The sequence below is a fragment of the Typopeltis vanoorti genome, chromosome 15 (assembly GCF_054136105.1).
Source record: "Typopeltis vanoorti isolate ZY-2024b chromosome 15, IOZ_Tvanoo_1.0, whole genome shotgun sequence".
Taxonomy (NCBI): Eukaryota; Metazoa; Arthropoda; class Arachnida; order Uropygi; family Thelyphonidae; genus Typopeltis; species Typopeltis vanoorti.
In genome coordinates, this window is record NC_143563.1 from 5,195,984 (window position 1) to 5,222,592 (window position 26,609).

Sequence of the window (26,609 nt, forward strand, 5' to 3'; positions counted from 1 at the left end):
TCATACCGACTGTAGAAAAACATTCGAAAGACAACAATTTGCCGAGAAAAGCTGTGCTACTTCTTGACAACGCACCTTCGCATCCTGCCAATGACGAACTCACAGATGAAGACATCAAAACTTTATTTTTACCACCCAATGTGACTGCTGTTTGTCAGCTGATGGACCAGGGCATCCTTGAAATGCTGAAGAAAAAGTATCGTCAGCGTCTTCTCAGTTTGTTGATATCAGTGATTGATAATAATGAGGACTGCGTAACCACTCTGAAAAAGATTGACATGCTAGATGTCATAAGGTGGTTAGCCGAAGCATGGGAAGAGAATCGAAACATATCACTTGTAAAGTCTTGGAAAATTCTTTTGAACCATGAAGGTGGACATTTCAACCTTGAACCCATGTGTGAAACTGAAGTGGAAGATGAAAATGATAAACTTGTTTCGTTGCTCAAAAATGTACCGAGCTGTGACGATGTCAATGCAGAGGACATTACAGAATGGATGTCAAATGACGAAGTTGATGAAATAACTGACAATGATATTGTGGAAATGGTGACACGGGGGAAGAAGAAGAGGAGGAGGAGACATCTTTAGATGACAGGAAAAATCTCATCCCACATTCGGAAGGGTTCAAGACGATTGAGGCAGCGCTGCAGTACATTAGTGCAGCAGGAGGAAGCGACGTCAGCTGATATCATCTGCTTGCATAAGTGGAGGGACATTGCGTTGCGGAAGAGGACTAAAAGAGTGAAGCATCTATCAAGAACTTTTTCAAAAACTAAAAACTGTAAGTTTTCACTCTTTCATCTTAGGCCTACCTTTTCACATTTGTGTGATAAGGTAGGGCTAGAACTCTGGCCTCTCTGGCTTTTGTGTTATCCAGTCTGCCCTTCCACCACATTAGGCTAGATAGTCGAGTATATAGTGGAAAAATTCTCTTGATCAGATGTTTTCCAGAAGCATACATCTGAAAAAAAAATGTAATTAACAGTGGTTTTGCATTAATCCTTAATATCATAACTCTGTTGCTGATAAAAAATTATGCCAAGTACAGCTTTTGCTGTGTTGCTACCAACCATCTTAGCTGCTCCAGTGTCATTAGATTATTACAAACCATAAAAGTAAATGGTATTATTCAGCTTGGTCACATAATGTCCTGACAATGGGTTTCTGCAAGGCCTAAAATGTTTAATCTTTAAAGGATAATTTCTTCCTGTAGTAGATGTAATATTATTTCCTGTGTGCAAGAGGCCACAAAAATTTCAGGTTCTTATTCTTAATATTTGCCTAAAAGACTAATTGTTTCTAGATAGATTTGGTATTGGATTGAGAGATTGATCAGTTTGGTTAATATCATATTTTTCAACAGTTGACTTGAATTGGGAATGTGCATTCCTTTTTCCTCCATGCACAGACATGCCAGGCTGGTGGCTGCCTCTCTCCCAATATTTAGAAGACACCATGCATTTAGGTTCTCACTGGAAATTACTAGAATAAAGTTGATCATTTCAATCCTCCCCATGCGTGTATCCATTATGGAAGCCATTCCGCTCAACTAGGGGCTCTGGCTTCCATTGAAACTGATTGATCTGGTGCCCTCTATTGGGCTAAGGGCACTTTTTAAAGGTGGCCCACAACTTGCAATATCATGTTGTTATAGGTACTTGAAGAATTTTATAGGAATGTTGCCACACAAACACACTCCACCTTATCTTGGTAGCACTGCTGTTGCTTGTCTGTGGCTGCTTATTTAACTGGTGACTCAGCTTTATTCATACTATCCACTGTATCTAATGGATTTTGCCCTGATAAGGATGCACCTGGTAGCATACAGCTCTGCTCCTAAATCATTATTCATTTCTTGTGTCTACATGTTTCTATCAATCCAGTGAACAACACTAATAATTTTATTATTAGTGTTGTTCACTAATAATAAAATTAGAAAGCAGGGGGTGATATGTTTACTTCTTAACTATACAAGATGTGGTGCTCACCCACAACTGGGAGAATATATTTAGACAAGTGATGAACTTATGGGGCATTATTCTTAAATACAAACTCTCCTTAGTTTTTTTTGGTTGTTTGTTTTTTTTATCTAGTAAAATTATTTCAAAATGTTTTTTTTTAGGTCTCAGGAAGATGAATTCATGGAATATAATCCTGGCAATTTAGGATTGATCCAACCTGCACAGTTTTCAGAGCCTCTGAGGCAGAAGAAAAAAAAGTCCAAAGAAGAAATAGTGCAAGATGAAAAGGTTAGTGACAAAATCTGTTTCATTTTTAAATAAAGAAGTAAGAAGAAATCAAAAATCTTCAGGTTGCATGGGGACTACAAACATGCTTTGCAGGTGCAGAAATGTTAAAATTTACAATTTCATATATGAATGAGTCAATTTTGGCTACTTTGGGAGGTTACAGCAGAGGTGTTTTTGAGTAAAATACTTCATATGAGCATGGCTCTGGTAGAAAATAGTTACATCTAGTAACAAATTTAAATCCCTTATTCATTGGGCCTGAATTCAAAATTTATCAAAGTTACAAAGACCTCTATAAGGTCTTTTCAACTGAAGGTGAGTTTCATGGAGGGAGGAACTGGAAGGCCAGTAATTACAATTTCTCACGCACTAAATATCATTACTGCGTGGGAAATTGTGAAAGAATATTTCTTAGCATCAATGGTAAGTTGTATACTACAAGTGAAGAAGAGGACAATTTGGAGTAAAGTGGATGACAAACAATATTAAGCAAGAATTGCATGTGAAAAAGAGGCTATGGAAGAGATATAAGGAGACAGGTGAAGAGAAGATGCATGAAGAATATAAGACACAGGCCAGAAAAATGACTAGTATGGTAAGGAAGGCGAAACTGGAATATGAGAGGAGATTGACCCTAAGATCCAAAGAAAATCCTAGGGAATTTTTTAACTATGTGGCCAGTAGGAGGAGAAATGACTGTGGAAGAATGATATTGTGGGATAAAAATGGGAATAGAGTGACTGATGCAGAGGACATAGTGGAATTGTTCAGTGAACACTTTATTGGAGTATTTCATCCTGGAGGAGTCAATTTTAATACTAGAGGGATAGGGCAGGTTCAAGGTTTAGAGGTACAGGAGAAGAGTGTTTCAAATACTGAGTACTCTGGATGTCAGTAAAGCTGTGGGACTGGATGGTATTTCACCACGAGTTTTGAGAGAATGTGCTAGGGAACTGAACAAGTGCCTTTGACCAGGCTTTTCAATGAAAGTCTGGCTGCAGGAATGGTGCCCATGGAATGGAAGGAAGGAAGGTAAGATAGTGCCATTGCATAAGGGTGGTAGCAAACTGGAAGTATCTAATTATAGGCTAGTTTGCATGTCATCAGTAGTTAAGATCTTGGAGAAAGTAGTGAGGGACCATATACATCATTGGGCAGATGAGGGTGGTGTTATCCGTGAAAGTTAACATGGATTTGTGAAGGGGTGCTCTTGTTTTAGCAATATGCTAGCCTTTTATAATAAAGTTACAAGAGCATTAGATGAGGGAAAGGCATATACTGCCATTTTCTTAGACTGAGTGAAAGTATTTGAAAGAATATCAGCTTATTATGTGCCACATAATAAGCTGATATTCAAGTTTCAGCACAAGGGTCTGGATGTCAGATTGGTCAACTGGATTCAGGATTGGCTGTCAGATAGCCATCAGAGAGTTGTGTATGATGGGACAGTTTCAAGGATGCAGTGGGTTACAAGTGGGGTCCCACAGGGCTCAGTACTGGTACCTATATTATTTAATCTTTATATCAATGACATTGTCAGTGGATTGCTGGGAAGGATTATTAGTAATAGTGCAGATGTGGTAGCCCAGCAAGAGGATTTGAATAATCTAGATAGATGGGCAAATGAATGGGGGTCAGTTTAATGCAGCAAAATGTAAGGTCTTGAGGGTTGGAAAACATGGGTCTGGATGTCAGATTGTTAGCTGTCAGATAGGTATCAGAGAGTTGTGTATGGTGGGACAGTTTCAAGGATGCAGACGATTACAGGTGGGGTCCCACAGGGCTCAGTACTGGGACCTATATTGTTTAACCTTTATATCAATGACATTGTCAGTGGATTGCAAGGGGATATTCAATTGTTTGCAGATGATGCGAAGTTGGGAAGGCTTATTAGTAATAGTGCAGATGTGGTTGCCCTGCAAGAGGATTTGAATAAGCTAGATAGATGGGCAAATGAATGGGGATGTCGGTTTAATGCAGCAAAATGTAAGGTCTTGAGGTTTGGGAAACATCGAAGGGATGCTGCATGCTCTATGGGAGGAGTTATACTGGAGGAAGTAGGGGAGACGATATCTGCGGTTGATGATTGATAGAAACCTGAAATTTAGGAGACATATTGCAAAGTTGGTGAAGGTAATACAGAGGATTGCTGCAATAATGAGAAGGACACTGACCTGCAGAGATAAGAGTTATCATTCCATTGTATAAGGTCTCTGATCAGACCACACTTAGGCTATTGTTCTCAGATTGGTCCCCAGGATTTGAAGGGGATAAATTAACTGTGGAAAGGGTACAAAGGCGGATAACAAAGATGGTTTCAGGACTCTACCATGTTAGTTATGAGGATCAGCTGAGGGAATGTGGGCTGCAGAGTTTGGCAGATAGAAGAAGGAGAGGTAATATGATTGAGACTTTAAAACTGTTGAGAGGTGATTACAGGGTTGACACTGGGGGAATTCTTTCGCTTGGTTGAACAGTGGGGGAAGGAGTGATGACAAGAAGCCATCCCTGGAAGTTGTGAAAGGAAACTGTTTGCAAGAGGGTGAGGAGTGGTTTCTTTGCATGGAGGGTGGTTGAACCATTGAATGCATTGCCTGATGGAGTGGTGAGAGCGAGAACGATCAATGAGTTTAAGGAGCGGTATGATAGACTTTGTGTTTCTCAGGGGGACCTCCCCTTGATGAGTCTTGATAAGCTTTGTGTTTCTTAGGAAGGACCTCCCATGATGAGTCTTTTAACCGACTACATCCAGTCTCACGTTGTTGGCGATGTGGTTAGGCAGGTTGCGAATTCCACGCTCTATTTGGATCATCCAAATAGAGCGTGGAATTCGCAACCTGATAGAGCGTGGAATTCGCAACCTGCCTAACCACATCGCCACCCCCCACCCCCCCCCCCCCCCACCCCCCCCCCCCCCCACCCCCCCCCCCCCCCACCCCCCCCCCCCCCCACCCCCCCCCCCCCCCACCCCCCCCCCCCCCCACCCCCCCCCCCCCCCACCCCCCCCCCCCCCCACCCCCCCCCCCCCCCACCCCCCCCCCCCCCCACCCCCCCCCCCCCCCACCCCCCCCCCCCCCCACCCCCCCCCCCCCCCACCCCCCCCCCCCCCCACCCCCCCCCCCCCCCACCCCCCCCCCCCCCCACCCCCCCCCCCCCCCACCCCCCCCCCCCCCCACCCCCCCCCCCCCCCACCCCCCCCCCCCCCCACCCCCCCCCCCCCCCACCCCCCCCCCCCCCCACCCCCCCCCCCCCCCACCCCCCCCCCCCCCCACCCCCCCCCCCCCCCACCCCCCCCCCCCCCCACCCCCCCCCCCCCCCACCCCCCCCCCCCCCCACCCCCCCCCCCCCCCACCCCCCCCCCCCCCCACCCCCCCCCCCCCATAGTTCCACTGCATAAAGGTGGTTCCAAGACCGCTGTTGTAAATTACCGACCGATTAGCATATCAGGAATCATTGTCAAGGTCTTAGAGAAATTAGTCAAGAAAAGAATACAGGATTGGATAGATGAAAATGGGATATTGTATGGGGGACAACATGGTTTTGTGAAGGGTAGATCATGCCTCAGTAACTTGCTCACGTTTTATAACACAGTGACAGCTGAACTGGATAGGGGTAATGGGTTTACAGTGATACTACTGGACCTTGCCAAGGCCTTTAACAGGATACCACATGGAACCCTGATTAGTAAACTGGAGCAGATGGGGATAGATATAGGGTTGGTAAGATGGATAGGAGGGTGGTTGAAGGAGAGATACCAGAGAGTGGTTTATTCAGGAGTTTTTGAGTCAAAAAGACGTCTTGTGACTAGTGGAGTGCCGCAGGGCTCTGTTCTCGGACCACTGCTTTTCAATTTGTTCATCAATAATATTGGAAAGGATTTGAGAGGAAGTGTTCACTTGTTTGCTGATGATGCAAAGTTGGGTAGAGCAATTGTGAGTGCACAGGATGTCAAAATTTTGCAGGATGATTTGGAGAGTTTGGAGGACTGGGCTAGGAAAAATGGATGTCAGTTTAATGTTGCAAAGTGTAAGGTTATGCACTTTGGGGGTGAAAAGAATAGCAGCAGTATATCGCATAGGTGGAACCGTACTCCAGGAGATTGATGAGGCCAGGGATTTGGGAGTGCTGGTGGATAGGGAGTTGAAGTTTAGGGGGCACATTGCAAAAGTAACTAAAACAGCTCACCAAATCACTTGGCTTATGAAAAATACTTTAACATGCAGAGAGAAGCAAGTTGTTGTTCCTCTGTATCGAGCCTTGATAAGACCCCATCTGGACTTCTGTGCCCAGTTATGGGCACCAGGATTTCTTCGTGATGGGGAGGAAGTGGAGAGGGTCCAGAGACGAGTGACCAAGATGATAGTAGGTCTGTAGAATGAACCTTATGAGAATAGGTTGAGGATTTGTGGGTTGCAGAAATTGGACGATAGGCGAAGGAGGGGTGATATGAGTGAGACATTCAAATTACTGAAGGGTTTTTATAAGATTGATCCAGAAGATATTTTTGAAAATATTACTGGTGGTGGGAGGACTAGGGGCCATGCATGGAAGCTGGGCAAGAGCGTGGTTGACAAGGGTGTTAGAGCTAGGTTTTTTGCTTGGAGAGTGGTGAATGAGTGGAATAACCTCCAGAGTCTGTTGTGGGTGCTGCGACCGTGAATGAGTTCAAGGCAAGATATGATAGATACTGTGTGAATGTTGAATAGTTGTTCTAGACATGACGTTAGGGCCTCCCTCGATGAGTCTGTCGACTCCTTGGAGTTTCCCGGAACAATAATAATAATAAAAAAGATAAATGCACACTTGTATCATATTCCCCAAAAACAAAGAAATTTGTTTTGTTAGCATCAAGTTTGCATAACAATGATGGCATCGATACAGAGAATGGAGCTTTATACAAACCTGAAATTCTGACTACCTATAACCATACAAAAGGAGGAGTAGATGTTGTTGATTAATTGTGTTCAACATACAATTTTGCTAGATCAACAAGATGGCCTGTGGAAGTTTTTTACTCTTGCATCAACATTGCTGGAATTAATTCGCAAGTTATTTACCATGCGAATAATATCGACAAAAAAATTGCGACGTAAATTTCTGCAAGATCTTAGATTCTTTCTACTACAACCACATTTGCAAGAAAGGGTATCAATTCAAAGTTTGCCAAGAAATATAAAACTAAGACTCACAGAAATTTGTGGATCACTAGAGAACAGAATTGAGAACGAAACTGCAGTTGCACATCCAGAAAAAGGAAGATGCTATTATTGTGATAGAAAAAAACTGTGCATATAAATATTATCATAAAGAGATGTTACAAATTTATGTGTCTTGAACATGCTATGATCATATGCAATGAATGTGTAGGACTTAAGTAAAAGAATGTTAATCCAGTTCTACACATTTATTGCACATGTAGCATATGCAGTGCTATTTCTAAGACATTTAATTATTTTTTTTTATTTTGTTTTCTCTTACAAATATGTTGTAATTTGAATAAATAAACTTTTTTCTACAACATGCTTATTTATTATTATTCAAAACACCTTCAATTTTGTTAAAAATGAGTGTGGAATGACAGTCTGTGCACGACCCGTGATGCCAAGAATTTTCACGTGACCTCTGAAGGGTTAACAGTCCTCTGTGACAGACACAGTCAAAGGCCTTAAATTTATATGAAGGATGACCACTTGGGACTCACTAAACTTTTCCATGGTATATGTCCAGATGTGGGTGAGACATAAGTAAGTAGATCACCTGTTGACTGACAGTGACAGAACTGTTGAAAGTTTATTTTTCACTTGGTTAGACTATAATAAATTTAGTTTAATCCTTTATCCAAGTGTGAGCAAACAAAGTTTGCGCCTGAAAGTATCTTCAGGACTGAGGTAAAGTATTACAATACCGGGCAACTCGTTGCAAAGGTGGAGCAAGCTAACATCACTCCTATCTCCCATAATGCAAAACACATTTCCTTGCAGATATGTATAATGTTATGCATTAAGGGAAGGGCCACCACCCAAACTAGTTTCGACCTTTATTGAGGTCTCTTCAGTGGGAGCCAGGCCCAAGTGGAAATGTACTTACTACCTTACTCCAGTCCTGAAGATACTTTCAGGTGCAAACTTTGTTTGCTCACACTTGGATAAATGATTAAACTAAATTTATTATAGTCTAACCAAGTGAAAAATAAACTTTCAACATCTTTCTCTAAATCCAGAGTAATTTAATAAAAAGGTGGCACACCATTTTGCAACTCCTATAGGTAGAGATGACCTTGCTAATGCTTCTGCCTGGTATTTCCACTTGGGCCTGGCTCCCACTGAAGAGACATCAATAAAGGTCGAAACTAGTCTGGCTAGTGGCCCCTCCCTTAATGCATAACGTTATACATATCTGCAAGGAGATGTGTTTTGCATTATGGGAGATACTGAGATAGGTATTTGGATATTGGTGGTCATTTATTAGCTGAGAGTCTTCAAGTTTTTTTGGTATCCAATTTGAGCAAAATTCTCTTGACCTCTTTTTGGTGGAAGGATACACTGGGCGTTGAGTATAGAGTCTGTGGGATGGTTGGGCGGATATTTACCAAAATCAGAGGTACAATAATTGGAGTAGGAGAAGTAAGAAGCCAGGAGATTGGCTCTTTCTGCAGATAATGATGAAACAGGGCCATCAGGATGCAATGGTAATGGGAGCGGTTTTGGGCAGAAGTTGCAACTAATGGATTTGTCTATAGACCACAATGTATGGCTGTCATGCGGGCAGGATAAAAGTTTCCTCCTTTAGCTCTATCAAAGTCATTTTTTTGACATGTGATAGTTTTCATGTACTGCTTTGGTACACCTTTGGAAGAATCAAATCTTAGGGGACTGGAATTTAGAGTGGAATGTGATAATTCCACTGTATGAAATGAAATAATTCTTATTCGCATGGAAACATGCCGATAAGAATTATTTCAGTGATACGTTCAGCACATAAGTTTTGGTGAGACTGCTGGAAGCAATAATCAGTCCAAGGAAATGTGGCAAAGTAGTTGAACAGATCACCCGACTTGGCTTTCTTGTAATGCCATACAGTGCGTGGATTCAAGTGATTGTGTTTATGTTGTTTCCATAATAGAAGAGTTAGCACAAAATTGTGGTCTGAGCATTAACAGTGTACTTTGATGGGTCACTAGTGAGAAAGAGGTCCAAGGTCTTTGGAAAGTGGTTGAGGTTGTCTGATATTTGGGTAAGCCTGTGTACTGTTTGTATAAGGTCATTGATGATGGCAAATGACTCAGCCTCTCTACCTGCTTGAGCTATGTAATTAGAGTAGAAGAGCCAGATAGTGTGATGAACATTAAAGTCTCCAAGAAAAATGACTGCAGTGTAGATAAGTTGAAGAATATTGCCTTTTAAGGAAAGGAAATCAAAACGTTCAGAATGGTTTGTGGCATTAGAGGAGCAGTAGTGACAGCAAATGAATTTGATCGAATGGGATACAGAGATTTTAATTCAGATAAGATCAAATCAGGAAATTCCTGATAGATTGGGAGTTTGGAGTTAAAAGTAATGCTTTGGGGGGTGCTTAAGGGTCAAAGCTGTATAACTGAGAGGAGACCTCTACTTAGCCTTTAAAGGAATGCAGAGAACTGACAAGGGCTTCTGATCTAATGTCCAATCCTCACCTTCTCGTAGTGCACCCTGTTGGGTATCTACCTGGATACTGAACGAACGAGGATGGGCTGGCAATTTGGGATTTAGAAAAACCAAATTGTATTGTTATTGGCTTAAACCAATATACAAATTAATGGTACAACATGACAAAATTTCGTGCCGGCTGGGGCGTCACCTGGTTACACAAGGCTCCTGTTGTTTTTGCAGGGAACTAGGGCAAACAGCAGAAAGTCAGCTACTGAACAAATCTGAAAACACACCCCAACTGAACATCAGCAAAGATCGGTATTATCAACATAAGAAGCCTGAATGGCAAAGAAATGGAGCTAGCTGTGGAATTAGATAAGTACCAGATAAACATAATAGGAGTGACTGAAACAAAAAAGACAAAAACTGGTGAGATCTTTCTGAGCAATAAATACAAGATGTTATATTCAGGCAATGACAATCAAGGAAAAGAAGGAGTAGCCATAGTATTCAACACAAAATTGACCTTTCTGTGGAAGTGGCGCTAGCGTCGCCGTAGCACGTGGCGGTGAATTTGAGCTGTGCAGAAGAAAGTGATTTTTAATCGGTGAATAGTCCGCTTTTTTCCCCGTTTTTCTACGTTTTTGAGTGCTAAATTGTTTCTCTGAATCCGAGTGTACTTCAGTGGTTGTTTTTTGGAAGTTAGTTGCTGTCGCGATATAATATATTTTGGTACCGTCGGAATCGAACGCGTAACGGTGGAAGACAAAACGAAGCTAAGTTACTGTATTTAGTTATATTTCATTTTATTTAATTATATTTAGTACTTAAATGTTCTGATGTTTGTACTTTTTTTTCCTCTTATTTATTAATTGAATAATTATTAAAGATTACGCTACTCGGCATTAAGGAATGATGGTGGATTCAGCAGCAGTCGCAAGTGGCGTAACGCCAAGTCCTCCGCCATTTAAGAACTCAATTATTAGCAATATCATAAGACACTTTATGGCATGCAGTACTTGCGGCATGTATGCGTCTCGGGAATTACATATGTGGCTTGTTAAAGAGAGTGGAGAGCGTATGTGCGCAAAATGCAGGCAGTTGGAGGAAATAAGTACATTAGATATATCGATATCCGACTTCGTTGCTCCAGGAACGGGGAATGAATGTAGGAAGACAAGTAGTGTGATAGGAGAGAATGAGAAAATAATAGTTGATAGTGTGGAAGGTGTGAGTGACTGTGAAAATTTAGGAGATTGTTTTGTTTGGGAGAGTGAATTTAGATTAAGAGTGACTGACCTGCAGAGGGAGATAGATGAGTTGAAAGAGGAGGTGGAATGTCTTGTGAATGAGAGCAGAAGTATGAAAGATAAGATTAGGAGAATGGAAGAGATAAATGCAAGGCGAATCAGAGTAGGAGAGAGAGAGAATTTAGGGAGTATGAGTGAGAGGTATGGGGGTGCTAGAAGAGGGGAGCATGGAAACAGTAGGAGAGATGGAAGTGCTAGAAGAGGAGAGAATGGAAACAGTAGGAGAGATGGAATGAGAGAGGGGTATGGGAATGCTAGAAGTGGAGAAAATGGAAACAGTAGGAGAGAGGGAATGAGAGAGATGTATGGGAGTGCGAGAAGAGGAGAGAACGGAAACAGTAGAAGAGAGAGGTATGGGAATGAAAGAAGAGGAGAGAATGGAAACAATAGGAGCGAGGGAATGGGAAGTGGTGTAATGTATGGCGACTCAATGATCCGTGGTGTTCAAGTCAGGATGTGTGAGGAGTGTTTGCCAGGAGGAACAATAGAAAGGGTGGCTATGGCAATTAAGAGAGGTGAAAGGGTGGATGAGATGATTGTGATGGTAGGAACGAATGACTTGAGTGGTAATGTAAGTCGGGCAGCGAGAGATATGAGATTTTTGCTTGAGACTGTACGGAAGAAGGTAGAGAGAGGAAAAATAGTGTGTGTGTGTTGCCTAGGTATGATAATGATGAGCTGAGCAGAAGAACGGTGATATGGAATGGCATAATAGCGAGAATGTGTGACAAGAGAGGACTGGTATATGTGGATGCTTGGAGTGTGTTTGAGGAAAGAGAGGAATTGTATGCAAGAGACCGTTTATATTTGAATGAGGAAGGACGTAGGCATCTGGAGAGATTGCTGTTCTGAACGAGTCAGTGTGTCCCAGGGAGGATGATAGCAGGGGTGGCCTCTTGTGGGAATGGATACTTGGGAGAAGGGAGACAATGTCAGGTAACACTGAGCCCAGTGGAGTCTCGAAGGGATAATGCTGGGTATAGAAACAATGGCATTTATATGCTTTATACTAATGCCAGGAGTATCCGGAATAAGGGAGAGGAATTGGTGGCGCAGATAGCATCAGCCTGGCCGAAAATTATTGCAATCACTGAGACGTGGTTGACAGAAGGGGATATAACAAAAGGAATAGAAGTCGCTGGGTATAGCATTTTTCGTCAGGATAGGAGGGGATAGCGTGGTGGTGGGGTACTGCTTATGATAAGTGATGACCTATGTCCTCTAAGAGTGGAGAATTTGGAAGGAAGTGAGACAAATGATTTTGAGTGCGTATGGTGTGAGGTAGAGGTAGGCAAGACAGGATATTTAGTGGGGTGTTGCTACACACCCAGGAGCACAGAGGATGGGGACCAGGAGATGTTTAGGCAGCTAAGTTTGGCAAGTGCAAGAAGAATGATTGTTATGGGAGATTTTAACTTCAGTAGTATAAATTGGAGAGAGGAAGATGCATGTAGCAATAGGGGAATGGAATTTCTAGAATTCTTGAGGGACAAATGTCTTATGCAACATGTAACAGAGGGAACAAGAGGTTCAAAAGTTTTGAATTTATTTATAACATCAGAAGAGTTGATAATAACTGAGTTGACGTCTCTCCCAACAGTTGGAGAGAGTGACCATATGGTGTTGACTTGGAAAACGAATAGACACGCAGGAGTATCAAAGAGACGGGAACTTATGTGGAATTATAAGGCAGGTGATTATAATAGTCTTAGACGTCAACTTCGGGAAGTTTCATGGAGGGAGGAATTGAAAGCCCGGGATATCACTAGTGCATGGGAAATTGTGAAAGAATATTTGTTATCAGCAATGGTAAGTTGTATACCACGAGTGAAGAAGAGGACGCAATTTGGAGTAAAGTGGATGACAAACAATATTAAACAGGAATTGCATGCGAAAAAGAGGCTATGGAAGAGATATAAGGAGACAGGTGAAGAGATGTATGAGGAATATAAGACACAGGCCAGAAGAGTGACTAATGTGGTAAGGAAAGCGAAACTGGAATATGAGAGGAGATTGGCCCTATGATCCAAAGAAAATCCTAGGGAATTTTTTAGCTATGTGGCCAGTAGGAGGAGAAATGACTGTGGAAGAATGATATTGTGGGATAAAAATGGGTATAGAGTGACTGATGCAGAGGACATAGTGGAATTGTTCAATGAACACTTTATTGGAGTATTTCATCCTAGAGGAGTCAGTTTTAATGCTAGAGGGATAGGACTGATTCGAGGTCTGGAGGTACAGGAGGAGAGTGTGTTTCAGATATTGAGTACTCTGGATGTCAGTAAAGCTGTGGGACTGGATGGTATTTCACCACGAGTTTTGAGAGAATGTGCTAGGGAATTGACAGCGCCTTTAACGTGGCTTTTCGCTGAAAGTCTGGCTTTGGCAAAGGTACCCAGGGAATAGAAGAAAGGTAAGATAGTGCCATTGCATAAGGGTGGTAACAGACTGGAAGTGTCTAATTATAGGCCAGTCTGTGTGTCATCAGTAGTTGTAAAGATCTTGGAGAAAGTAGTGAGCGACCGTATACAGCATTGGGCAGATGAGGGTAATGTTATCTGTGAGAATCAACATGGATTTGTGAAAGGATGCTCTTGTTTTAGCAATATGCTAGCCTTTTATAATAAAGTTACAAGAACATTAGATGAGGGAAAGGCTTATACTGCAATTTTCTTAGACTTGGCGAAGGCATTTGATAGGGTGCCACGTGATAAGCTGATATTTAAGTTGCAGCACATGGGTCTGAATGTCAGATTGGTCAACTGGATTCAGGATTGGATGTCTGATAGGTATCAGAGAGTTGTGTATGGTGGAGCAGTTTCCAGGAGGCAGAGGGTTACAAGTGGGGTCCCACAGGGCTCAGTACTAGGACCTATATTGTTTAATCTTTATATCAATGACATTGCCAGTGGATTGCAGGGGGATATACAGTTGTTTGCGGATGATGCGAAGCTGGGAAGGATTATTAGTAATAGTGCAGATGTGGTAGCCCTGCAAGAGGATTTAAATAAGCTAGATAGATGGGCAAATGAATGGGGGGTGTCAGAGTAATGCAGCAAAATGTAAGGTCTTGAGGTTTGGGAAACATCGATGGGATGCTTCATACTCTATGGGAGGAGTTATACTGGAGGAAGTAGGGGAGACAAGAGCTCTGGGGTTGATGATTGATAGAAACCTGAAATTTAGGGGATATATTGCAAAGGTGGTGAAGGTAACACAGAGGATTGCTGCTATTATGAGAAGGACACTGACCTGCAGAGATATGAGGATTATCATTCCATTGTATAAGTCTCTGATCAGACCACACTTGGACTATTGTTCTCAGATTTGGTCCCCAGGATTTGAAGGGGATAAATTAACTGTGGAAAGGATACAAAGACGGATGACAAAGATGGTTTCAGACCTGTACAAGTATAGTTATGAGGATCGGCTGAGAGAATGTGGACTACTGAGTTTGGTGGATAGAAGAAGGAGAGGTGATATGATCGAGACTTTTAAACTGTTGAGAGGTGGTTACAGGGTTGACACTGCGGAGTTCTTTCACTTGGTTGAACAGCAGGAAGGAGTGATGACAAGAGGCCATCCCTGGAAGTTACGTAAGGAAACTGTGAGCAAGAGGGTAAGGAGTGGTTTCTTTGTGTGGAGGGTGGTTGAGCCGTGGAATGCATTGCCTGATGGAGTGGTGGGAGCGAGAACGGTCAGTGCGTTTAAAGAATGGTATGATAGACTTTGTGTTTCTCAGGGGGGGGCATCCCCTCGATGAGTCTTGACAGACTTTATGTCTTAGGAAGGACCTCCCTCAAAGAGTCTTTTGACTCCTTGGAGGCCTGAATAATAATAATAATAATAATAATAAAATAAGAGGCTAATCTTCTTGAATGGCAGGCAGTCTAAAGTAGAGCGAAGCAGGAAAATATCGCAATTGGGAACTGGACAATGAGACTTATTTGTGCCTATGGTACCACAGAACGTTCTACTAAGGTAGAAGTCGAGGAATGATTTGATTCTTTAGAAAAAGCAACTGACACAATGAAAAAGGAAAAGTTGGTTCTTGTTAGGGATCTAAATAGCAGAGTAGGAAATGATTGTCAGACATACAAAAATATTTTGGAATAATTTGGAGAAAAGATCAAAGCTGATAATAATGGCAAATACCTGTTGGATTTCTGCTCAGGACATGGACTGGTTATTACTAACACCGTGTTCCAACATAAAAATGTGCACAAATTCACATGGAGAGAAGAGGCAAGGAATAAGAAATATGTTATTGTTGATAGTGATGTTTTTCTCCCTGGTGCAGAACACCGAGTGTACAGAGGATTTGAAATTGGAAGTGATCACTATTTCGTCTTGAGCAGGATAAAATTGAATTTCATATTGAAAAGAATAACATGTAAGAAAGTTTTAAACTGAATAAAAGTTGAGCAGCTCTCAGACGTGAACTGTAGACTAAAATATACAAAGATTTATTGAAGAAAAAATTAAAGCGTTTGAGAACAGGAATCAAACCTTGGAAATTCAGTGGCAAACTCTGAAGAAAACATTGATTGATTCTGCCAGAGAGGCATGTGGTGAGGTTGTCTGCAAGGATAAAAAAAATCAGAACTCACTGGTGGACACAAGAAGTTAAAGATGCAGTGAAGGAAAAGAAGAAAACATATCAAAAGTTCCTGTCAAATAAGTCAGCTTGTGCTCTTAGAGAATATAGAGACAAATGCAAGAATGCTAAACACTGTGTAAAACTAGCTAAACAAAAGTCATGGGAGGACTTCGGCAAGAATATAGAAAATAAATATCAAGAAGGTGGCAAAATATCCAGGAGGTTGTTGAAGAAGCTTAGGAATGGAAGAAAGAGTGCTGTAAAAGGAGTTACAGATGATAAAGGTGACATGAAAATGGGAGAAAAAGATATCCTTGAAGTATGGAGTAATTACTTTGAAAAACTGCTAAATGAAACAAGCAGTGATGACAGCACAGTGATAAAAAACACTGACCAGGCATGCAGTCAGGAATACATATCCATACCCATACTTGAAGTAGAAAAAGCCATCAAAGGATTGAAATGTGGAAAGGCAGCAGGAGTAGATGATATTCGACCATAAATGCTGAAGTATGGTGGTATAAAAGTCTTACAGTGGCTGCACTACATAGTTCAAAAGGCCCTCACAGAGGGATAAATTCCCGATGACTGGAGTAGCGCTCTCATAGTACCCATATATAATAAGAGAAATAAAACTGAATATGAGAATTATAGAGGTATTTCCCTACTGAGTGTTCTTTTTGGCAAGATTTATGCAAGTATTATTATTATTATTATTATTATTATTATTATTATTATTATTATTATTAGATACCTCCAGGGAGTCCAAAGACTCATCGAGGGAGAGTGTGCCAACAGCATCGAACGATTGGCCACCTCTTCCAACTACTAAGTATACTTGAGAAACGGTTGAGAAGAATTGTGGAAGAAAAGCTTGGTGAAGAACAAGCTGGATTCAGGCCAAATAGAGGCTGTCACGATCAGATCTTCACTTTAAGACAAATTGTTGAGAAAGCATGGGAATATAACAAAGATTTGTATTTAAGTTTTGTCAATCTGGAAAAGGCATATGACAGTGTGCCAAGAGAGAAGCTATTCAATACGCTATAGTTATATGGTGTCAATGAGAAATTATATCAAGCAATACTTAGTCTTTAGTTGGATTGTAAGTCAGCAGTTAGAATTGTAGGTAGTACAGGAAGATGGTTTAATGTTAAATCTGGTGTGACACAAGGATGTACATTATCCCCTCTGTTATTTATTATCTATATGGATCACATTATGAAGGAAAGTGGTATTAAACATGATATCAGAATTGGAGATGTTAATGTCAGCTCTTTGCTTTATGTGGACGATGTTATACTTCTAAATAAATCTGCTACAGTTTGCAAGATTCCCTGACTAAATTGAATAACTGTTCTAATAGATATGGTATGATGTTCATAACACAGCTGACGTTTTCAACGTCAGCTGTGTTGTGAACGGAGAACTTGTGAAACAAGTAAAATATTTCAGCTACTTAGGCACGATTTTTAGTGAAGATAGTAAATTAAATATGGAAATAGACAACAGAATCAACAAAGCTGGTATGGTAGGAAGTCAATTGAATAAATTCATATGGAATAAGAAAGAAATTAGTCAGGAGACTAAATTAGCTGTATACAAGACATTGTTCAAACCTGTTTTAACTTATGGATCTGAGAGCTGGGTCAGAAGTAAAACACTTGACCAAAGACTAGAGACCGCAGATATGAGAGTCCTGAGAAAGATTAGAGGCGTGAACAGATGGCATCAATTGCAATATCATATTAAAAACGAGGATATTAGGAAAGAACTTGACATTGTCAGCATCCAGGAATGCGTTAGCAGAGCTAGTCTTAGGTGGTATGGTCACTTAAACAGAATGCGAGAAAGATTAGCAAAACAAGTGTTCTCTGCCAGGTTGGCAGGAAAACGATCTAGAGGAAGACCAAGATATAGGTGGATTGATACAGTACAAAGTGTCTTAGATGCTAGAAATATAAGATCTGATAATGTTGGAGTCTTGACAAGTAACAGACTGATTTGGAGCAAAATTGTAGATAGGAAGTTAGTAATGATGTAAATTTTTCATATAGTACTATCATATCCTGTACACCCCTTGAGGGTACATGTCAGGAATTTGATGATGATGAAGTAATCCTTTGAGCAATAAAAAGAAAAGCCTAATTTTTGGAGGCAGAGGAGACAATATTTGTAATATATATATGCCATGGTAGAGAGATTTGAGGTTAGTATAATCCCAAGAAGATAAATCTCATCATGCATGCACATGGTCTATATTTGAATTGTTAATCAGTAGTTAGAGTTGGTGATATGATGATACCTCTTTCAATTTTAACAAGGATGCACATTATCTCCACTGTTATTCATCATCTATATGGATCACATTATGAATAAAACTGGCATTAGGACTGATGTTAAAATTGGAGATATTTGATTCAACTCTACTTTATGTAGATGATGCTATATTATCAGATAAATCCAGTACAAGTCTGCAGGACTCCCTAATAAAATTGAGTAACTTCTGTAATAAATTTGGCATGAAAATCAGCAATAAAAAAAGACACTGAAAATTAGAAACATCAATTGCATCCTGAATGGAGAACCTATAGAACAAGTAAAACATTTCAGCTAATTAGGCATAAATTTCAGTCAAGATGGCATAATTTGCCATCTTGACTGAAATTTATGCCTAATTAGCCTAATATGGAAATAGACAAACAGAAGAATTAGCAATGCTAGTGGTATAAATATGGATGGATCTGAGTGCTAGGTTAGAAAAAAAGAAAAAACACTTGACCAAATACTTGAGACAATAGATATGACATTTCTGAAAAAGATCGGGAGAGAGAATAGATGACATGTGGAAGAATTATATTAAAAATGAGGATATTAGGAAGGAACTTGATATTGTTAGCATTCAGGAATTTGTGAGTTGAGCTAATCTCTGGTGGTATGGTTACTTAAATAAAATGGGAGAGGAACGGTTAGTAAAACCAGTGTTTTTTTTATTTTATTTTTTGGCCAGGATAGATGGCAAAAAAAACATGAGATGGACTGATACAGCAAGAAATGCCTTGCAAGACGGAAATATAAGATCTGAGAATAGTGGAGTCCTCCTGACTAATAACAGATTAATTTAGAGAAAAATCTTTGATAGGAAATTAGTAATGATGTAACTTTGTCATGTTGTGCTGTATTGCTCCATATCAGAACATTGCATTCTGATAATTGATGGGTCAAATAATTGAAGTACAATTACATGTTCTACCAGAAGTCAATTGACATGCAAAGGTTGGTTAATTGAAGGGTCGTTTTTTTTTGAAGACTGCTAAATGGTAAATTACTGTATGTAGTCTATATTTAAGTCAGCAGTTAGAATTGGAAGTACATGAAGATGGTTTGATGTAAAATCAGATGGGATAAGGATAAGACAAAGGTGTACCATCACCCATCTTGTCTTATTTATCATCTGTATGGCTTATATTATCAATGTAGCTGGCATTAAATCTGATATCAAAATTAAAGATGTTAATCTTTAATTTTGCTGGCCTAGTTGGCTGAGTGGTTAGCATATCCACTCTCCAGCTAAAAGGCTGCAGGTTCAAATCCTGCCATGGACATGGATGTTTGTGATTATCTGTGAAAATACTAGTGGTGTTGGTCAGCGGTAGATGATGATGAAAGTAGTTGCGTTTGGTGAAGACAGAGAGTTGTAGAGTAGGTGCCCTCCCTCGATGAGTCTTTGGACTCTCTAGAGGTGTTATGTAATAATAATAATAATAATCTCAGCTCTTTATTTTATACACACAATATAAATAAATTTATGTCATATATATAAAGTTATATGGAAGAAGGGAGAAATTAGTCAAAATATTAAACTTTTTCATGCCATACTATCATAATATCCTATACACCCCAGAGGATACTTCATTATTATTATTATTATTTGGTAACCTCCATGGAGTCAACAGACTCATTGTATGAAGCCCACTCATCTAGCAACATGTCTGTCGTAATGAACTTTGAAGTTATTTACACTACTTGCGCTCGCAATGCATTCCACTCACATTCTTCCCATCTTAACACCCACTCTTTTTATAATTTCTTCTATATTAATGTGATAAAATTCCTTAACTAGCTTGAAGGTCTCTGTCATATCTCCTCTTTTCCTCCTTATCTGCCAATCTCTGTAATCCACATTCTTTCAACCACTCTTCATAACCAACACTCCATAGTCCTGATATCACTTTAGTTATTCATCTTTGGACCCTCTCTAGTGTTTCCACATCACAATGAAAATTAGCTGACCAAATATGAGCACAATAGTCCATATGTGGTCTGACCAGTGCCTTATATAGAGACTTCACTGCCTTCTTATCCCTACTTGTCAATGTACTTTTTATCATAGCAGCAATATGATGTGCAGTCTTTGAAGCACGTGTGATGTGTCTCTTGTGATACACATGAGAAATTTAACGATGATGATGTTAAATATGGGCTGTATTGCTCCACATAATGTTCCATTTACAGAGCACTATATATTCTATATTTAAGTCAGTAGTTAGAATTGAAGAAAGTACATGAAGATGGTTTTGTATTTTTGAGTGTTCAAACCAATTTTAACTTGTTCATTATGTAGAAGTTATGAAGACAAAACATGTTGGAGGAATTATTTTTCTTAAAACTAAGAAAAAATAACACTTAATGTTTTTGAGTTATATATCAAAGTCATCATTAGGGAATACATATATATATGCAGGCAAATAGACAGACACACACACACACACACACTAAAACATATATATATATATATATATATATATACCAAATCATAAGTTCATTATTATTATTGTTACGTGACACCTCCAGGGAGTCCAAGGACACATCGTGGGAGGGCACACTACTCTAATTCGCTAAATACATCTCATCCTGTCCACTACTACTTAATTATATGACTACGGCACTACTATCATCAGCACCATCTATTGCCCATCATCACCAACAACAGTATTTTTTGTCTGTAAATTGCGTGTGTTCTGAAGGCCGATTTGTCTGTATGCAGGATGAAAAACCTGAGTTTTCAAGAGAAAAAACCCTGCTGCCACCATATGAGATCAGCTAACTCACCTTCAACTGAAAAAGCCCATATAAGGATTCCCCATGACAAGAATCAAACCCAGGTCTTTTCCAATCAAAGGGCACAATGTTCCACTATTCTTCTAATTGCACTACAGTGACTTAATTGCACCACAGTTTAGCAAGCTATAGCAAAACTGTTTTGTTAGCTGTTTACTCTAGCCTACTTCTGATGAGAGAAAAGAAGAATTTAAAATGAATAAATAAAATTAATAATATATATATATATATATATATATATATATATATATATATATATATAAAGTTTTTATAAAAATATATAAATAAAAATAACATACATTGAAAGTGGAACTACATCAGCTATTATCAAAAATCCCCTAGCCCTGCTATTTTTTGATTTTGTTTCTTGTCTATTGATCAGGTTTTTTTATTTTCAGAATTTTTTATATTTTGATTTCATGTTCTTTGTTCTGTACTTGAATGCTAATGTGGGTTGTAGGTGAGTCTTCCAGACTTTTTCAACTGGTCCATCATTCTTGTAGGAAACTGAGTTTGTGAATCAGCATCTCACAGGCTTCTTTGAATTTTCTTTCATACAAAGTTTTAGTTCAGTATAAGGACTGGGAACATTTCCAATCAATTCTACGACATGTTTGAAGTCTTGTTTGGGATTTGTGCACTCTCTTTCCCTTGGGACACTGGATTTTGTAACTCCTGGGTAGGCAAGATGGGGAATGTAATCTTTTGAATTAGCTAAGTAGGCGTTTTAATTCTGTGGGTGGTTTGAATGTCACTTTTATATTGTATTTATATGGTGCTCTATTTTTGCGGTATTCTCCTAATGTAATGGCTATAACATTATTCTAATCTGTTTTTAACTTCGGTAGTTGTAAAGGATCCTGTTAGTTGTTATGTTGTAACCATTCTTTATAAAGGTTTTGCTTATGATTTCATGCTCATTCTGCAGAGTCTGCTTCTCAGACCAAATTGTTAAGGCTCTGTGTTTGAGAGTCCTAATGATCCCTAATTTTTGTGTTGAATGTGTGTGTGTATTGATTTATAAAGTAGAGTATGAAAGAAAGACAGCCTGTTATGGGATGCTGTGTGAACAAATGTCCACAAAAGGAAGACTGTTAATGTTTTCAGTCCCTGTAATGAATTGAAAGCATTCATTTTATTTGGTAAGGTGGAATAAATAGGAATTTATTGAAAGTTTTGCAACCATGAAGTCAAATGGCAAATGTATCTTCACTATATCTGATGAAGTAACTTTTATAAAGTCTTCCATATAAAAGTTAGCTGTTGGGGGAGGGGGTGGGAGTAGTGAGCCCATGGCCATACCTTCCTTTTTTTTTTGTAGGTAGAAATTATTTTGCCACACGAAATAACCAGAGTGAATTTTGTTTACTAAATCTGACTAATAAATCTTCATTGTTAAGTGCGACATCCTTAATTTTGTTTATGAAGCTGTTGTGTATTTTTTTTTATAGGAAGGGAATTGACCTACCAACTCCTTCAGCATTGATTTTAATATCTTACCTAATTAGCATTGTTGATTCCTTCAACTATTGATCACAGTGATGCTTTAGTTTTGTGTAATTTTGGAAGACCATAAATCCTAGGAGCATAGGCATAATAAGTACACACTAACTAGGCAGGCAATTACTTCACTCCAAAACCTAATGTGATTATGTCTAATAATGAACCTCATGCTGCATCGACTGTTGCACAGAATAATCTAAGCTGTGTTCTGGGGTTATGTTCAAGATGTATATTACAATCGGCAATACAGAGCAGTGTTACACTGAATGAAAGTTATGGAAGATGCAGATTAACCTCAGAGATGAACTTTACATAGGTGCATCAAAGATCTGAAGGAGCTGCAGATGAATTCTCATGACTTTGTCTGTAGAGACATGGAGAGGTACAGAATTGACTGAAATGACCAGATGAAATGGAGGTTATTTTAAAAGGACAGGATAACGAGCTACATGTTCTCAGGGGAGAGAGATTCAAACTACTATGTGGTAAATGTGGTATTTCATGCAAAATTCATTCTTAATTACAAATTCATAAATGATAGGATAGTTTTTATTAGCCTTAAGGCTCATCCTACTAATGTATCAATCATCATAGTTTATGCACCCACATGGATAGGCGTAATATGATCGTGTCTTATTTTTAACATTAAAAATAACGTGAAGAGATTTGTTTTTGGACTGATGTGCTCTTCATTCTAGGAGACTTCAGTACAAAAGTGGGTAAAAATATGACAGTAAGACTTGGGTGTGCTAGGTTTTGGTATGAGAGAATATAATACCCATGGTGAAAAACTGTTAGAATTTTCCCATGCTTACAGATTAGTAATAACTAATTCTTGCTTCCAGAAGCACCCCACAATAGACCTATACTTGACATCAAACATTGATAGGACCAGACAGATTGATTACATCCTGGCATTGCAGCAGTGGAAGACAAGCATCTTTTGATGTGCATACTTATCCAGGAGCAAACTCTGGTGCAGACAATCAGTAGTAAGAGCCAAAATAAGACTAAGACTTAAACTTTCCAAGACAGTTCCATTTTACCAGACCAGATGCCAGAGTAATCCCCAGAGGGTTCACAGAAGAAACATCAAACTTAACATTGCTAAGCGTAAGTCATTTGGTCATAGAAAATGGAGCACAGTTATCATATTGGAAGAACTGTAATTCAGGAAATGGTGGAAGCAAGGGATCTTGGTGGAACTAAAGTTCAGGAGTCACATTGCAATAGTTGTAAAGGTTACCCAAAAGGTTGTTGCCTTATTGGGAAGAACTCTGACAAGTAGAGATAAGGAGGTGATAGCTACACTGTATAAGGCACTAATCAGGCCACATTTCAATATCTGAGACATAAGTTGGCAAAAGGACCATATCAGATAGACAGGGGAATTGTTGCACAAGGTAATGGATGAAAGGAGAGTGAGAAGTTATCCCGAAACTATCATGTGACACGTGAATAAGGAAGTGAAAAGGAGATTTTTTCCAATTTTTTCCATGGTAAGAGTTAAATGAATGGAATGTATTGCCAGCATGGGTGGTGAATGCTCCAGTGTCAAATATTTTTAAAGTCAAGGTATATTGGGTGTTATGGTCTGTTATGTTTGGCCTCCTGCAGTGAGTCTTCTGACTCCATGGAAGACTGGAAAATAATAATATTCTTATTATGTGAGTTGATGTTAGTATTATTATTTGTGACACCTCCAAGGAGTCCGAAGATTCAAAGAGGACCCACTACTACACAGAACCTCTACTGACATTTACTACCTCTACTATATCCTATCTAATCTCACGGCTATATTTGCATCGACAATATCTGCAATATCCTAAGTACTTCTAAACCATTGACCTCTATTTTCATAGCAATATCTTCACTTGGATAATAGCCCTTTGCGGAGTGATCACTCAATAACTCAACTATTTTCACTGCTTCTTTCCACCTCACTACCACCAGCACTCTGAAGTTATTCTTCCATTTTTTCTTTCCACAGGAAAAAAAAAAAAAAATTATTATTTGTCACCTCCAGGGAGTCCAAAGACTCGTCGAGGGAGGGCATAAAAAAACCTTTTGGGGATTTCCATTGGCTTGTCTGATTAATTTCTTCTCAATTTAATTTATTATTATTATTATTATTCAAGCCTCCATGGAGTCAAGAGACTCATCCCGAGAGGTCCTTCCTAGGAAACACAAAGTCTATCATACCACTCCTTGAACTCATTGACTGTTCTTGCTCTCGTGCCACTATCGCACAGTGCATGCAATGGTTCCACCACCCTCCATGCAAAGAAACCACTCCTCAACCTCTTGCTCTCAGCTTCCTTTCGTACTGTCCAGGGATGACCCCCTTGTCATTGCTCCTTCCCACTGTTCCACCAAGTGAAAGAACTCCCCAGTGTCCATGCTATAATTGCCTCTCAACAATTTAAAAGTCTCAATCATATCACCTCTCCTTCTTCTATTCACCAAACTCTGCATCCACATTCCTTCAGCCAATCCTCATAACTAACATTGTACAGTCCTGAAACCATCTTTGTTATCCACCTCTCTACCCTTATCACAGTTAATTTATCCTCTTCAAATCCTGGGGACCAAATTTGAGAACAATAGTCTAAGTGTGGTCTGATCAGGGTCTTATACAATGAAATGATAACTCTTCTTTCTCTGCAGATCAGTGTCCTCAGTATTGCAGCAATATGCCCCCTGAATTTCAATTTTCTATCGATCATCACCCTCAGATTTCTTGTCTCCCCTACTTCCAGTACAGGTCCTCCAATCGAGCGTGCAGCCTCTCATCGATGTATACTAAACTTCAAGACTTCATATTTTGCTGCATTAAACTGATACTCCTGTTCATTTGCCTATCTATCTGTCTAGTTTATTCAAATCCTCTTGCAGGGCCACCACATTTGTACTATTACTAATAACTCTTCCCAGCTTCACATCTGAATATCCCCTTGCAATCCATTTCAAGAGTAATAGCCAGAAAAATAAAATATCGCAGAGTTAAATAGAGTCTGGGAAGAATAATAGTAATAATACACTGCTGCTTCTCTATTCAAATTCCAGGAGTATCAGGAATAAAAGGAATGAATTGTAGTTTATAACCTCAGTTTGTCCAAAGAATGTTGTGATCATTGAAATGTGGTTGACAAGAGAATGTCCTGACAGGAATAGAAAGGAAGGAAGATTAAATGTAGTGGTGGAATATTACTTATAATAAGTGATGAGTTGTGTCCATTTGGATTGGATAATTTAGAGGGAAATGGTATTACATGAGTGACATCAAAAATGGATGAAATTACCAAACAGTCAAACTTTTAGCACAAAACAGAAGACCGTTACTAACAGCCCATGCTACCCACCAACCAATCAATAGGTTAAGGAGAGAAGATATTATATGAAATAATGCATAGCCTAGTATCAGATTGCTCACTGTTGCTCCTACTCACTAAAGTGAGTCCTATTTCTACACTATGACTTTACCTTTATTATCCATTTCTATCTTCTGCAGCTTGTACACTAACTTGTGATGTTAATAACATATTAAATGCCTTTGCAAAGTCCAAGATTATCACTATGCATGAACATCCCTTATCCAACATATTTGTCACATTTTCATAAAATACAAACAGATTACTAAAAAAAGACTTATCTTTAACAAACTCATGCTGACCATCATAAAGATAAAGAATCATACAGGACTGAGTGGAAGGGCACATCATATGTGCCCTTCCACTCAGTCCTGTATTCTATTCCTAATCAATCTTTCCAATACCATGTATACAACTGCATATATACAGCCTATCTCTAAATGAAAACTTCTATCCTAGAACTATGCTTGTGGAGTGGATCTCTTTTGTCTTCTTTTCATATGAAATATGAAAAGAAGACAAAAGAATTTTGGAATGTGGTGCCACATTCCAAAATACCTCCTTAGGAACCTTTCCCAATGCAATATTTTCATTAAATAACCAGGTCAAGGGCATAGTTAACACTTTTCCATGTCCTCAAAAACATGGAGATTATTATTATTAATGTCTGACCTCCATGGAGTCATTTCAATGAATCTGCATTCACAGCACACTCAGGCAATGCATTTCAATCACCAACAATTCTCCATTGCAAAGAATCTTCTCCCCCACTCCTTTGTTCACACCCTCCTTATGCAGTTTCCAGGGATAACCTCTTGTTCTACC

General features: G+C 39.5%; 1 protein-coding gene across 1 annotated transcript in view; it reads left to right on the plus strand.

Annotated features, from left to right (window-relative positions):
• Positions 1–26,609, plus strand: part of LOC150098320 (cilia- and flagella-associated protein 157-like) — a 210,169-nt gene that overhangs the window by 170,121 nt on the left and 13,439 nt on the right. Inside the window, exon 11 of the mRNA XM_090405148.1 lies at positions 2,125–2,251. Within this exon, the coding sequence (XP_090261274.1) occupies positions 2,125–2,251 (127 nt within the window). The remainder of the gene's footprint in view (positions 1–2,124; positions 2,252–26,609) is intronic.